Here is a 15,492-nt window from a genome sequence, read left to right as displayed (position 1 = left end):
GAAATGTAAATCTGGTTGAAATGTTGTTGTTCTGCCGGCATTCTGGAAATACTGTGAAGATGTCTTCTAACAAATCTCATCCGTGCTATTCCAAAACCAGGACTGAAAATAGATCATTTGGATAAAATCTTGAGTGTTGGGAGTGTCTGAGCTGTCAGTTTGCATACAGCTGCCGTCGTGGTGCCAGCAGCCGGAGTGGCTTGGCCTCCGCCCCAAAAAAGTAGAGCTTTGAAATGCGAATCTGTTTCCAGTTTTCTGGGAAGGTGCTTCGTCCTGTTCCTGCAAGATTGTTGTTCATTTTGTAGTAGGCTCTATGGGTACGCACATACTGTTAAAAAGGCTTTCCTCCTAACATGCCATATATCTCTGGCAGAGACAGGACTTCTGCTTTAAGCTGTTCCCATGACTTAGAGCCACAACTGCTGTGTGAAGGTAGTTCAATAGCCCCGATGGTGAGGAAACTCTTCCTAAGGCTGTGGTCGTTCTGGATTGTAGTTTCTTGTAGGTGTGCAATGGGCTGTGGGTGGGTTGTGGGAGGGCTTTGGAGGTAGCTGGCAAAGTGGTTTCTTGACCTGGATGGTGGTTTCAGCTATACGTGTCTTTTATGGAATTTTTTTACACCTGTGTTCTATTTCACAGTAAAAGGGTTTTGTTGTTGTGTTTTGTTTTGTTTTGTTTTGTTTTGTTGTGTGTGTATGTGTGTGTGTGTTTAATCTGGCTCCTTGAAACTATCAATCACTCATGGACCCAGTGGTCAGTTGAGTGTTTTGTTTTTTTGTGTGAACTGGTAGCTATTTAATACCTGTGAATCAGAAAGTTCAGTTTCTCTAAAATGGAAACTGATGCGAATTTTGTATGGCGAGCTTGTGTTTCTTCAGTTGTTGGGGTTATCGTGACAGGCAGGCTTTGGAAGTTGTCAAGCGCTGGCTGATGAAAGGACATTCTCTTATGACTCTGTGCTTTCTGATGTCTTTGCTTGACAGGTGTTTAAAAGGCACAATCCTAGCACAGCCGAGGAGCAGGAGATGATGGAGAATCTGTTTGATTCACTCTGTTCCTGCCTAATGCTCAGTTCCAATCGTGAGCGCTTCCTGAAGGGCGAGGGTCTTCAGCTGATGAATCTCATGCTCAGGTACGTTTCTTATCTCTGTCTTTTTTGTCCAGCTCCTCACTGTTGTCTGAATTCCAGATCCCGTACCTATGGTCTTTTAGTCCATTGAGTTTCCTAGATAATGTAAAACAGTAAGGCCTTCAGGGTGTGTGTGTGTGTGTGTGTGTGTGTGTGTGTGCGCGCGCGCGCGTGCGCCTGCGTGCATGTGTGTGGTCTTCTCTCAAGTTAGAGTGGGTAGAAAATAGAAAGTACGTTTTGTTCTGTTTGTGCCCATTGTTATGTCAGTTGGTAATATGACCACTCCATTGAAGGGAAGTAACTTTTGGTTCCTTCTCTTACTGCGTTGGTTTTGGGAAGCCTGGTTATGACCTTCTAAACATACCCTATGTTAATTTCTAAACTTAGCCTAGTTTTCTTTATATCCCACATAGACCTATCTGTGCTGTATGTTTGTATTTTTGTGGTTGACAGAAGAATATCAGATTTTTTATTTATACAAAGTTTTCATTAATATCATTTTCTATGAGGTGCACATGTGCTATGTGGCTAGCATGGGAGATGAAAATGTGCAGGACAGTTCTAGAACTTTCCTTTACAGTACTTTCCTTATATATCTTATTATTATTTATGCTCTAATTCCTTAAAATATTTAAAGTGAATATCATATCTAGTATATTTCACAGAATCCTAACGTTGGAAGTAAATGGAAGGTAGCTTGTATCAATAACTCTTGAGAAATCGGGCTAGGAAAGGGAGTAGAGAAATAAGAGTAGGGGGTAACCAGAAATGGGAGTTGTGTGTGGTCAAGGGACTGTTTTTCAAACTGAGAGCCACTAGAGCATGTTTTTGTGGCCAGAAGACTCTAATCATTATGACTGTATGAAATTGACCTAGAGCCTGCGGTCTTTACATTTCTATTCCTGTAAATTGAAAACTCTGTTAAACCATTTCTTTAAATAAAGTTTTTTTTAATAAATTTGATATACATATCTATTAAATACAATTTAGAATATAGACCTGCAGAACCGCTGTTAAAAAACACTGATAAGGTACCGTGTTAAGTGCTGCACTTAGAAATGAATAAGACAGGATTCCTGCCTCCAAGAAGCTAAAACAGCTCTGTCACCGAAACACAACCCAACTTTGGATGTTTCACTTCTTCCACTCTTTTTTTCACTTTGTAATTATTTTCTTGTTTTTACCAGCTTTTTAGTCCTGTCACATGTGTAATTTTCTGTACTAAGTTTCTTTTTAAACTTAACATGGCATTTCCCGTGCTGTGACATAATGTTTGTGAGAATTTGCAACAACTGCATCATGGACTCTAAGGAGATAGAGCTTTCTTAGTATTCTTTTGGTGATACTGAGACTATTTCCATTGTTTTGATATTGTAACAGATTCTACAATGACCATCTTTTGCTTAAAACTATTTTTGTATTTAAGATTATCAAGGGATATGTTTCTAAAATATCTTCTCTTTAAAGGCCTGTGTAGGGCTGGGTGGGGGCACAGTAGACCTTTTCGTTTGTCCAGTGCATACCAGACCTTGGATTGATTGGAAATCTTCCTTTGTGGAATTGCTTTAAAAAATCTATTTTAAAGTGCAGAGAGGGCCATTGGAATTGTTCAGAGGCCTTCAGCGTTCAGCTGATTTTTGCTAGCTTTACTCTCTTGAGTCTTTTGTTTGTTTATCTCCTTTACCCTTCTAATTGCCTGTCCTTTTGTTGAAATGACCCACCTTCTCTCGAGTAAATAGCATATAAAGAAGATGCATTTGGCTTCCTGGGCCTTCTAACCTTAAAACTGTACTCTACAGGGACTTTTCCCTAAGCTTCTTAAAGGTCTGAACCGCCAGTGTCTTTGGATGGTTGAGTGCAAATATGAAGTGATGTATTCCTGTAGCATATGGCTTGGTAATGTGCAGCAGTGGGAAGCTGAATAAATAACCAGAAATATGGATTATTCAAACCGGAATGCTGAGATTCTGGGAGCCTAATTAAGAAGGTGTTCCCAAAGCCTTAGAAACTGCACCTCTGTAGGATCTTCTAACTTTTCATTTTTGAATGCTGAAGTTACTGTGAGATTAATTCTTTTGCATTAACTAGCTTTTTTTAGCAGATTCAGCATTCCCCTTTTTTCTCTTTCCCATGCTCTTTGTTCTGTGTTATTTTTCTTCTTCAGACTCCCAAATGGAAAGTTTAATTGGGAGGGAATTCTTTTTTCCCTACTAGATTCATCCTGATCTTCTAGCAGGAGCCGCCAAGGTGCTCTGCGTCTAGAGACAGAAGCCCATTCAGACTTGGAGGTTGTAACACTAGAAGTTCAGGAAAATTTCTGTGGTTCCGTTGCCCCTGAGTACTGCTCTTCACTGTGATTCAGGCATTCAGCAGTCATGAAATGTCCACCTGGAAAGGTGGGAGTGTGGGACAGCATGGAAGAGTGGGCTTTGGAGTTGAGGTGCATGTGGGTTTGGAACATCGCTCTTTCACTTACTAGTTTTGGTTATTCGGTGGGTTTTTCTAACCTTTCTGACCGCTGACCCTCAGTTTTTCATCTGAAAAATGGGAGTAACAATGCCAAATTTGCAGGGATTTTTTGGAAATTAAACTATATGTAAAGTGTCTGGGACAATTCTGCAGCTGTTAAAACACTGGCGAAGTACTGTGTTAACTTACTACGTTAAGTGCTAGGCTTACACAGAGAGGAACAAGACAGGATTCTTGCCTTCAAGAAACTCCACCGCTAGTAAGGGAGGCTGACATTAAATAACTATTAGTATCATTGAATGCGTTAAATTAACCATTCCTCTTAATAGTTTGCATGTCTATGAATTTTTTTCTTTACGTTTCTGATTATTGGTAAGGAAAGGTCATCGGCAAGATAGTCATTTATGCACACACACATATTACACACACATGCAAAGGTATATACTATCCAACTTAATATCTATTAACTTTATTGAAGCATAATTGACTTATAATAAAACACTCCCATTATAAGTGTACAGTTTTAGTTTTGACAGCTGAATGCATCTTTGTTTTCAACACGATGAAGATACACAATGGCTCTGTCCAACAGAAATGGAATGCAAGCAAGATATATAAGCTTATGTTTTGTAGTAGCATGGTAAAAAGGTTGAAAGAAAATTAATTTTAATAACATTTTATTTAACCCAATATATTAAAAATCATTTCGACAGGTAATCGATAAAAAAACATTATTGAACCATTCTACTTTCTTTCATCCTAGGTCTTTGCAGCCTGGTGCATATTTACATCTCAGTTCAGTGTTAAATTTTCATAAAGTACTTGCTTTGTGTTTAGATTTCGTACAATTTACAGTTGAAAAAGTAGATTCCCATACCTGAGTTTCTCCAAACAGACTTAAATGCTTCCTAATGACTGAATCAAGTATCAGTTTTTAAATTTGAATCTATTTAGTATGTGTTTTGTTTAGCCTATGTCACTCAACAGATTGTTTTTGAGATTCGTTCATTTTGCGTCTGCCAGTAGTTTGGTTCTTGTTCGTGTTTGTAATATTCCATTATACTTCCGCATTCCAGTGTGTCCGTTGTTTTTGTTATTCACCTGTTGGTGAACATTTGGGTTGTTGCCAGTGTCTTGCTCTTGCTAATAAAGCTGCTTAAAAGTCTTCAGAGAAATATATATTTTCATTTCTCTGGGGTAAATACCTAAGGAGTGGAATGACTAGGTCATATTGGAAATGTAAGTTCAATATTAGAAACTCCCAAGCTGTTTTCCAAAGTGATTGTATCATTTTATATCCCCTCCGCAGCACGGCGTGAGAATTCCAGTTGGTCCCTATCCTCCTCAACACTTGATGATTAAACTAAATTTCTTTAAGAATCCCCTCCCCCTGTGTCACTTCCCCAGCCCAGCCCTTACACCCACCCACCCACCCACTCTCACATGTTGAGGATTAGGTTCTAGCGTCCTGTGCTTTCCTCTGTGGGAGCACTTACCATCCTGTGTGGTAGGCATCTGCTGGTCTCTGACTGTACTGTAGGACTCTCGAGAGCAGAAACTAGGTCGTCCCCTTCTTGGTATCCCCAGTGCCTAGCCACAGATGCACATTAGGTGCCCAGTAAATATTTCCTAAATGAATGAGAAAAATCTGAGAAACATTTTTGCTTTTTAAAATCATTGGTTTATAGAATTTCTAGCAAACCCCATGCATAGACCCAAAGAATGAGGAGTGACTTCGTAAAAGCCATATAGCTGAGAGCTCAGTCTTCTGCCTGCGTATATTTGGCCCTGTTTTTCTCCATCAGATTTTTTAATGCCCAAAGAACACAACATAGGCCACAGGGTGGTTCTGAACCTCACCTTCAAGGCTCCGGAGAAGCCAGGCATCAGCTGTAGTCCCGGGCTCGCTGCCCTGTTTGGCCTGTGCTCATGCTGTGCTGCGGAGCAGAAACCCACACAAGTGTCCGCACTTCACTTTATCCCCCTTTGGGACACTTGAACCTCTCAACACTCTTCTCCCACCAGCCTCCTAATTATTTCAGGGTTATGGTTTAGGCATTCATTTCTTACAACCTTTCTGCTCAAGGTCCAGAGAATTCCTTCATGCAGATTTGCAGTCTCTCGGCATTTGTTTGTAGGACCGCAAGGAGGTCTCCTACCTCTTTGCCCTTACCAGACAGGCCTTTGTCCTCCGCCTTACCCTCCCACCCAGGTGTTAGTTTAGTTGTCAGGTAACTTTTTTTTTCACTCCTGTGTTAAGACTGTTTGGACTTTACAGTGCTTGACAGAATCAATGAGGGGAAAAAAAAGCTTTTTGTTTTTTGTTTTTTCTCTGTCAAAGGACAGATGAAGACATTTTGGGAAAGAAAAGATTGTTGAGGTGGTATTTAAAAATGAACTCATGCCGTGGAAAAAGCAGCAGCTAGCCATCCTAGAGTATAGGACCCCCCCCAAAAGGAATTTCTCATTTAGTCATAATGTTTTGATAAGGAAAGAGAAAAGGTGGGGTGAGGGTGGAAGGCGCAGAACCTCGTGGGCAGTATATACTGTGTGTATATGGTCTGTACTCCCCTGATGGAGAAAATACCACTCCTTGTGGGTCAAGCAGCTTGGCCTCATTCTTTTGCTTTGATTGCAAGAATTACAGTACAGTGAGGATGTTTACATGGTCTTTGGCTGGCAGCAGAAGAGTTAAGATATGAATAATGAAGCCAAGTGGTATTTTTGTAGTCAGGTATAGTTGAGAGAAAAAGAAAATTTAGGAAAGCCACAATTTATTGGGCAGTTTAACAGAATGATCAGATTCAGAGAGACCAATTCACAGAAATAAGACTAACTTTGGGGCACCTGGTTGGCTCAGTTGTTTAAGCGTCCGACTCTCGATTTTGGCTCAGGTCATGATCACAGTTCATGAGATTGCTCGGAGCCTGCTTGGGATTCTCTACCCCCCCCCCCCCCCGCCCCCCGCCCCTCCTTAGATGCCTCTCTCTCAAAATAAATAAATAAACTTAAAAAAAAATGACTCACTTATGGGGGGATGGCCCTTTTAGAATTTATCCAGACACGAGGATTGAGCTATACAGATGCCCTCATTGCCCCCTGGTTTGCCATTTCCAGGTTCTTGGTTACAGCTGTCTCTCTTTGGTAGGATGGTTGCTGCAAATAGAGGATTTCAATATATCAGGTTTAATTATAGACTGTACTCCAGATCATTTGCTTCTTGCCACTGCAGAGCACTTTTTAACAGTGTGTCCTTGTTTCAGTGGTTCAGTGTTCTTTAAGAAACAACAAAGCCAGTGGGAGACAGAAGAATTACATTGTCAGTTTCCTTGAAAATGTTGACATGAAGCTTATTACTTTTGTTGTAAAACCCTGTTCCAGTTAGAAAGAGAAGAGACCACTGAGATCCCAAGGGATGTGTACAAATGCAGCTTGGGGTTGTGTAGCAGAAACACAGTGAACCCATCTTGGTTATTAACTGTATAGACAAAAAAAAAAAAAAAAAAAGAGAGAGAGAGAGAGAGAAAGAAGAAAGAAAGAGAAGGGTACATAGACACATCTCTTTAGGAACCACCAATTTTTTTTCCTCTGAGGCTTTTCAGTAAGATTTTCCTTAATCTAAAGAAAATTGTCTCTGACAAAGAACATAAATAAAATGACAATGGTATATCATCTGCAGAGTGAGCATTTGCAGGCCCGGTTCTGGACCGTGGGCTCGTACCAGAGCATAAAGGTAGGTAGGCCAGCCTGGGGAACTCTTAAACGTTGAAATTTTATTGCCTTGCTTTTTGGCTTGTTCCGTATTGGTTTTGTTCTTCATGAACCTGTGAAGGGCCAAACTTGATTGCATTTTTATCCTCGTGGTCCTTTACAGGTTTTGTTTTTTTTTTAACCTTTATTTATTTTTGAGACAGAGCATGAATGGGGGAGGGTCAGAGAGAGGGAGACATAGAATCCGAAACAGGCTCCAGGCTCTGAGCCATCAGCACAGAGCCCGATGCGGGGCCCGAACTCACGAACCGCGAGATCATGACCTGAGCCGAAGTCGGACGCTCAACCGACTGAGCCACCCAGGCGCCCCTCCTTTACAGGTTTTTGTTGTTGTTTTTGGAGAACGAGAGCCTTTTCTTCAGACTTTCAGTCTCTTGGATTCAACTGCAAAAGCAAAACACTAATGCAAATGTTTTAGAAATCAGCTGTGCTTCCTAATGGGGCTGTATAGGGTTTGTGCTCCAAGCTGCACACACACATCTTGCTTGTTGTTTGTCCAACAAGCAAGCGTTCCCTTTCTCCGCACACTGAATATTACCATTCTTTCTTCGACGAAGAACAGTGTTTGCACCTGTTCTCTGGGAACCAGAAAAATGCTTCAGAGCACAAAGTAATCCTTCCAACAGCCCTCCAGGCTGGCGTTACCTCTTCATAAATGGAAAGTGCTGTGTCTGAGAAGGCAGATTAAACTGAAGCAAGTTTACTTGGCAGGAAATGGTGGAGGACCTGTCTGAGCCCTTCCTTCAGACTTCATAGCTATTCATCATTCCAGTGTAAATTGCACATATTTAAAGTATACAATTTGATGAGTTTTGCAGTATGTGTAGACCTATCATACCATCACCACAAGCATGGCAATAAGCATGTTTATCATACCCAAATGTTTCCTTGTACCCCTTGGTAATCTATAACTCCTCTCCCTCCACCTCACGTCTCCAGGCAACCATTGATTTGCTTTCTGACCATTATAGGTTAGTTTGCATTTTCTAGAACTTTATGCAAATGGAGTCATAGAGTATGCGCTCTTCTTTTTGGTCTGGCGTATTTAACCAACTATAATTATTTTGAGATTCATTCCATGTGTATCATTAGTTCTTTTTCTTTGCTGGGTAGCATTCCATTTTAGAAATATATCCCAGATCGTTTATTCACTTGTTGATGGACATATGGGCTTCCGGTTTTTTGCTCTTGTAAACAAGAGTATGAATATTCAAGTAGGTACCTTTGGGTGCATGTATTTTTAATTTCTCTTGGATAAATGCCTATGAGTCTGGGGCATGTAATAGGTATATGGTTAACTTTTTAAGACACTGTCAGTCTGTTTGCAAAATTGTCATACTGTACCGTTTTTATATTCCCACCAACAGTGTATGAGACTGGCATTTGCTCCACACCCTCGCTAATACTTGGTATGGTCACTGTTTTTTGTGTCAGTCATTCTAGTGGGTGTGTATAGATGTCTTGTGCTTTTAATTTACATTTCCCAGGGCGCCCGGGTGGATCAGTCGGTTAAGCGTCTGACTTCAGCTCTGGTCATGATCTCACAGTCCATGAGTTCGAGCCCCACATGGGGCTCTCTGCTGTCGGCACAGGGCCTGCTTTGGATCCACTCTGTCTCCCTCGCTCTCTGCCCCTCCCCCGCTTGTGCCCGTGTTCTCTCTCTGTTTCTCTCAAAAAATAAACTTGTAAAAAAAATTGGCATTTCCCTTGTGGCTGATGATATTGGGTGACTTTTCATGTATTTATTTGCCATCCACATGTCTTCTTTGGTGGTGTCTGTTCAATCTCGTGCTCATTTTGGTTGGGGGGAGAGGGATTGTTTGTCTTATTATTGAATTATAACAATCCTTTATATATCATAGATACAATCTTTTGTCAGATACATGTTTTAAAAATAATTTTTTTCAATGTTTATTTATTTTGAGAGAGAGAGACCTTGCGAGCAGGGGACGGGTAGAGAGAGAAGGAGAGAGAGAATCCCAAGCGGGCTCCACACTGTCAGTGCAGAGCCTGATGTGGGGCTCGATCCCACAAATCGTGAGATCATGACTTGAGCCAAGATCAAGAGTCAGACGCTTAACTGACTGAGCCACCCAGGTGCCCCTGTCAGATATATGTTTTACAAATATTTTATTCCAGCCCATAACTTGTCTTTTCATTTTCATAAAGTAGTCTTGAAAAGTTTTAAATTTTGATGAAATATAAATTTTAAATTTGTTCCAGTGATTTTTATTTTTTTCTATTTGAGTAAACTTAGGTAGTTGGTGTCTTTCAAGGATTCATTTTATCTTGGTGGCCAAACTTATGGGCATTAAGTTGTTCATGAATATTCCCTTATTATCCTTTTAAATCTATAGAATCTGTAATGATGTGCCCTCCCTTATTCCCAGTGTTAGCCATTGATGCCTCCTTTTTTCCCTAATCAGTCTGGCTGTCAATTTTGTTGATCTTGTCAGAGAATCAAGTTTTTCTGACTGATTTATCTCTGGTTTTTTGTGCTTTTTTTTTTTTTTTTTTTCAATTTTTTTTTAGTTATTTTTTATTTTATTAAATTTTTTTTTTTTTTGCTTCTGATTACTTGTGGTTTAATTTGCTATTCTTTTTCTGATTTCTCAGGGTGGGAATTTGAGATCATTTATTTGAGATCTTATTTTTTAACATATGATGCTATAAAATTTCCTCTAATTGCTGCTTTATGCCTTGTTGTATACACTTTCTTTTATATATATATATATATATTTTTTTTTTTTTTGAGAGAGTTTGCACACATGAGCATGAATGGGGAAGGAGGCAGAGGGAGAGGGAGAGAGAATCTTAAGCAGGCTCCATGCTTAGCGTGGAGCCTGAGGCAGGGTTTGATCTCACAACTGTGAGATCATGACCTGAGCCAAAGTTGAGAGTCAGATGCTTAACTGACTGAGCCACCCAGGTGCCCCCACATTTTGATATATATATTGTATTTTCAGTTCAAAATACTTTGATTTCTCTTTTGATTTCATCCTTAACCCATGAATTACTTAGAAGTGTGTTATTTAGTTTCCAAATATTTGGGGATTTCCCACATATCTTTCTGTTATTTCTACTTTAATACCATTGTGGTCAGAGAACATACTTTATATGATTTGAACCCTTTTAAATTTATTAAGACTGGTGTTTGGCCCAGAATACAGCCTGTATTGTTAAATATTCCTGTGCAGTTGAAAAGAATGTTCTGTAAATGTCAGGTTAAGTTAATGGTCATGTTCAAGTCTTCTATATCCTTAAATATTTTCTGTCTACTTATTTTATCAGTTATTAAAAGGGGTGTTGAAACCTCTGACTATAGTTGTGAGTATGTCTGTTTCTCCTTTGAGTTTCATCAGTTTTTGCTTTATGTATTTTGAAATTCTTTTAGGTGGTTAAACATTTAGGAGTATATGCTGTTTTGCTTAATTGACTCTTTTATCATAATGAAATGACTCTCTTTATCCCTGATAATGTTATTTGATCTGAAATCTACTTTGTTTGATATTAATATAGCCACCACAACTTTCTTTTAATTAGTATAAGCATAGTATATCTTTTACCATCTATCATGAAATAAATTTTGTCCCTTCCCCTGTTCATATGTTGATGCCCAAATTCCCAAGGTGGCCTTAAGATGGTAATTAAGGTTAAATAGGGTCATAAGAGTAGGCCCCTAATCCAGTAGAACTGGTGGTCTTATGAGAAGAGGAAGGGACAACATCAGGAGGGTGTGCACACAGAGAAAATGGCCCTATGAGGATATGGTGAGAAGATAGCCATCTGCAAGCCTGTGTGTCTTTATATTTATTTTTTTATTTATATTTTTAAAATATATTTATTTTGAGAGAGGGAGAGAGAAAGCAGGGGAAGGGCAGAGTGAGAGGGAGACAGAGAATCCCTGTGCAGGGCTCAAACTGACAAACCATGAGATCGTGACCTAAGCCTGAATCAAGAGTCAGTCATTTAACCGCCTGAGCTATCCAGACAGACACCCCTGTGTCTTTATATTTAAGATGTGGGGGTTTTTGTGAGCATTATACATTGGAGTCTTCTTTATTAACCCCATAATAATTGCTGCCACTTAATCGAAATGTTTATGCCATTTACATTTAATGTGACCCTTGATATGGTGGTTTCTGATTGAGTTTAGATCTACCCTCTTGCAGGTTGTTCTATTTTTCTCATCTCTTTTTTGGTCCCATTTTTGCTTCATCTGCCTTCTTTTAGGTTAACATTTTTTATCCCATGTTATTTTCTTAGGTGGCTTCTTAGCTCTTTCTCTTTGCTTTTTTAGTGGTTGTTTTCAAATTGATGGTATACATCTTATCACAGTCCATCTTCAAGTAGTGTATACTATTTCATCTGTAGTGTAAGGACTTTGCAACAGTAAACTTTCATTTCTCCCTCCTGGATTTTATGTTTTTGTTGTCATATATTTTACTTCTACATATGTTATAAATTCTAATACATATTGTTTATCTTTTGTTTAAATAATCAATTATGTTTTTTTAATGTTTATTTTTTTGACAGAGAGCGCACACATGCACATGCACGCACACACAAAAGCAGGGGAGGGGCAGAGAGAGGGAGAGAGAGAATCCCAAGCACTGACACCCCAGAGCCCAATGTGGGGCCCGATCTCACAAACCAAGAGATCATGACCCGAGCTGAAATCAAGAGTTGGACGCTTGTCCGTGAGTTCGAGCCCCGCGTCGGGCTCTGTGCTGACAGCTCAGAGCCTGGAGCCTGTTTCAGATTCTGTGTCTCCCTCTCTCTGACCCACCCCCGTTCATGCTCTGTCTCTCTCTGTCTCAAAAATAAATAAACGTTAAAAAAAAAAAAATCAAAAAAAAAAAAAAGAGTTGGACGCTTAACCTTATGAGCCACCCAGGTGCCCCATAAATAATCAATCGTGTTTCAAAGAGATTTTTTAAAGTAAGAAAAAAGTCTTTTACTTTTATGAACATATTAGCCATTGCCAGTGTTCTTCATTCTTCTGTAGATCCAGATTTCCATCTGGTATCAGTTTCTTTCTTCCCAAACGATTTCCTTCAACACGTCTTGTACTGCTGGTCTGTTGGTGATGACTTTTGTCAACTTGGGTATGTCTGAAAAAATATTTGCCTTCTCCTTTAAATGATATCTTCACCAGGTATAGCATTCTTTGTTACTGGGTGGGGAGGTGGGAGTTCTTTCAATTCTCTTAAGAGTGTTGCTTCACTGTCTGCTGGATTGCTTGGTTTGCAGTGAGACGTCTGCTGTCATCCTTATGTATTAGTTCTTCTGTATGTAACGTGTCCCTTTTTTCTGGATGTTTCTAGGATCTTTTCTCCCTGATTTTGAATAGTTTGGTTATGATGTACCTTGATGTAGTTTTCTTCCTATCTCTTGTGTTTGGGTTCTTCTTGGATCTGTGGGTGTATTGTTTTCATCAAATGTGGAAATCTTTCAATCTTGTATTTTCAGATATTTTTTTTTTCTGCCCCTATCCTCCTTTCAGAAACTCCAGTTACATGTATATCGGGCTGTTTAAAGTTATCCAACCACAATTCCCTGGTAATCTATTAATGTTTTCCAGTCTGTTTTTTCTTTCCGTGTTTTATTTTAGGTAGTTTCTATTGTTATGTATTCAAGCTCACTCTTTTCTTCTGCACTTATTCTCATCCCATGTATTTTTCACCACACATTGTATTTTTCTTCTCTAGATATCTTCCCTGTTTCTAGTTAGCATACTGAAGCTTTTTTCTACCTTGACTAAATCAAGTATAGTTATAATAACTTTTAATGTCCTTGTCTTCTGATTCTGTCATCACTGTTATTTTTATTATTTTTCTCCTCTTTATGGTTAATATTTTCCTGCCTCTTTAAATGCCTGTTAATTGTTTTCTGAAATTAAGATATTGTGACTTTTACCTCATTGGATGCTGGGTGTGTGGGTGTGTCTCGTTATAAATATTTTTGAGCTTTGTTCTAGGATACAGGTAAGTTACTGGGAGTAGTTTGCTCCTTCAGAGGCCTACTCTTAAGCTCTGTTAGGTGGGACCGGACTAGCCTTTAGTCTGGCTGATTCTGCCTCAGGACTGAAGGACTGAAACCGTGCCCTCCTTAGTGCTCACCTGATGCACCGTGAATTCAGAAAGTTTTTTCACTCCAGCTGTTGGGAACCCTAACTATTCCTGGCCCTCGGTGAGTTCTGGGCATTGTTTGCCCCTTCTTCTTCTAGGTGGTTCCTTCCTGCAGCCTTGGTTAGTTTCCTCACATGCATTTCTAGTAAGTACTCAACTGAGGACTCAGAGAGGGCCCTCTGCAGACCCCTGTGCAGCTCTTGGTCTGGTACTGTGCCCTATGAACTCCCCTTCATCGGTCTGCCCTCCTCTGCACTATGTCTCCTCCCTGCTTGGAGGCCTGGAAACTCTCCAAGCAGCTAGTTGGGCTCATGGCATGTGTTTCCCTGTCTCCGGAATCACTGTCTTGGTGCTACCTGATGTCAAGTGTCCAAAAACCATTGTTTTATATGTTTCGTCCTTTGTTTGTTTTGGGCGTGAGAGGAGATATAAATTTAGTCCCTGTTACTCCATCTTGGCCCAAAGTGGAAGGCAAGAGCATATTATATATTTTAAAAAATACTCTCTAATGTACATTTTCATACTATTTAGTGCTAGTGGACAGTAATACAATTAACTTTTACATATTGATCTTACATTAAGCAACTTTGCTATGTCACGTATCAGTCCAATTTTGTTGCAGTAACATCTCTGAAGCCTCAAGGACTTTCAGTGACGGATGTTTACTTTTCACTCCCGATACACCCATCCCTGGCCATCTGAAGCTCTGCTTCGCGTCTTTATTTTGGGATTCATGCTAAAGGAACGGTGTTCAGTGGGACGTGACTTTCTTGTGGCAGAGAGAAAAGACTGAATAATGCAATAAATCTTAAAACTTCTCTAAAGACACATATGTTACTTACACTTACATTTTATTGGCCACAAAGTCACATGGCCAACCTTGATGTCTATAGTGGGCGGAGGGATGTATCAGCAGTGATCTGTTTGAGTTGGCTCATATAAGCTCATGAAAGCTCATGAAAGCTGACTCTGCATCTCTCTTTCCAATACCATGTTTAGTGGTGTCACATTGGTAACTCGCACTCAGCTATGGTGGGAGTATTTATACCATGTAGGTAGGAAAATATAACAAATCAGCACTTTTTTCCTGGGGAGCTAGTTGTTAAACCTTTAGTAGCAAACCTCTGGCTGTTTGCCTCTTTTAGGGAGTAGAGAGTTAATAGGTGGGAACAAGATTATTTTCTATCACATTTCATTTTAATAGTGTGTGTGTGTGTGTGTGTGTGTGTGTGTGTGTGTGTGTGTTTAAATTTTAATAGCTATGGGGAGCCTGAGTGGCTCGGTGGGTTAAGCATCCAACTTTTGATTTCGGCTCAGGCCATGATCTCACAGTTTGTGAGTTTGAGCCCTGCGTCTCTCTCTGTTTTCCTCTCTCTCTCTCTCTCTCGAAAGTAAATAAACATTTTTTAAAAAAATTACTAGCTATGACTTCTAATGCAGTGTTGAATAGGAAGGAGTAGTGATCAAGGGTAAACTTGTCTTACTCCTGCTGTTAAAAGGAATATATTTTCTTGAGTATAATGTTTGTTTTGAGTTTTGGGGGGGATAGCATTTATCAGATTAAGGAAATTTCTTCTCTTTCTGATGTCACAGAGCTTATATAATTGATCAGTCAGTTTTATCAAATGTTTTTTCTGCATTTATCGAGATGTTTTTTTTTAATGCTAATAGAGGGAAAATGAATGGGTTTTCTGATGTTGAACTAACTAACCTTGCATTCCTGGAAGAGGCCCATCTTTTTTTAATGTTCTCTAGGATTCTGTATTTTATTTAGGAATTTTATATCTATACCTGAGTGAGATTGGCCTGTAAGTTTACTCTCAGGAAGGTTTTGGTGTCAGAGGTTGTTTTTTGTTTGTTTGAGCTTTATTAAATGAGCTGAATGATGTTCCTTATTTTTCTGTGTTCTGTAGGAGTTTAAGTAATACTGGAATTATTTCCCTCTTGAATGTTTGGTAGAACTTGATAGTGATTGCTTCTGGACTTTAAGTT

General features: G+C 39.5%; 1 protein-coding gene across 1 annotated transcript in view; it reads left to right on the top strand.

Moving 5' to 3' along the window:
• Window positions 1-15,492, top strand: part of CTNNBL1 (catenin beta like 1) — a 161,402-nt gene that overhangs the window by 75,157 nt on the left and 70,753 nt on the right. The window contains exon 10 of the mRNA XM_049650816.1: window positions 984-1,132. Coding sequence (XP_049506773.1) covers window positions 984-1,132 — 149 coding nt within the window. The remainder of the gene's footprint in view (window positions 1-983; window positions 1,133-15,492) is intronic.

The sequence above is a fragment of the Panthera uncia genome, assembly GCF_023721935.1.
Source record: "Panthera uncia isolate 11264 chromosome A3 unlocalized genomic scaffold, Puncia_PCG_1.0 HiC_scaffold_11, whole genome shotgun sequence".
NCBI classification, from domain to species: domain Eukaryota; kingdom Metazoa; phylum Chordata; class Mammalia; order Carnivora; family Felidae; genus Panthera; species Panthera uncia.
This window is presented reverse-complemented; position numbering and strand designations above follow the sequence as displayed.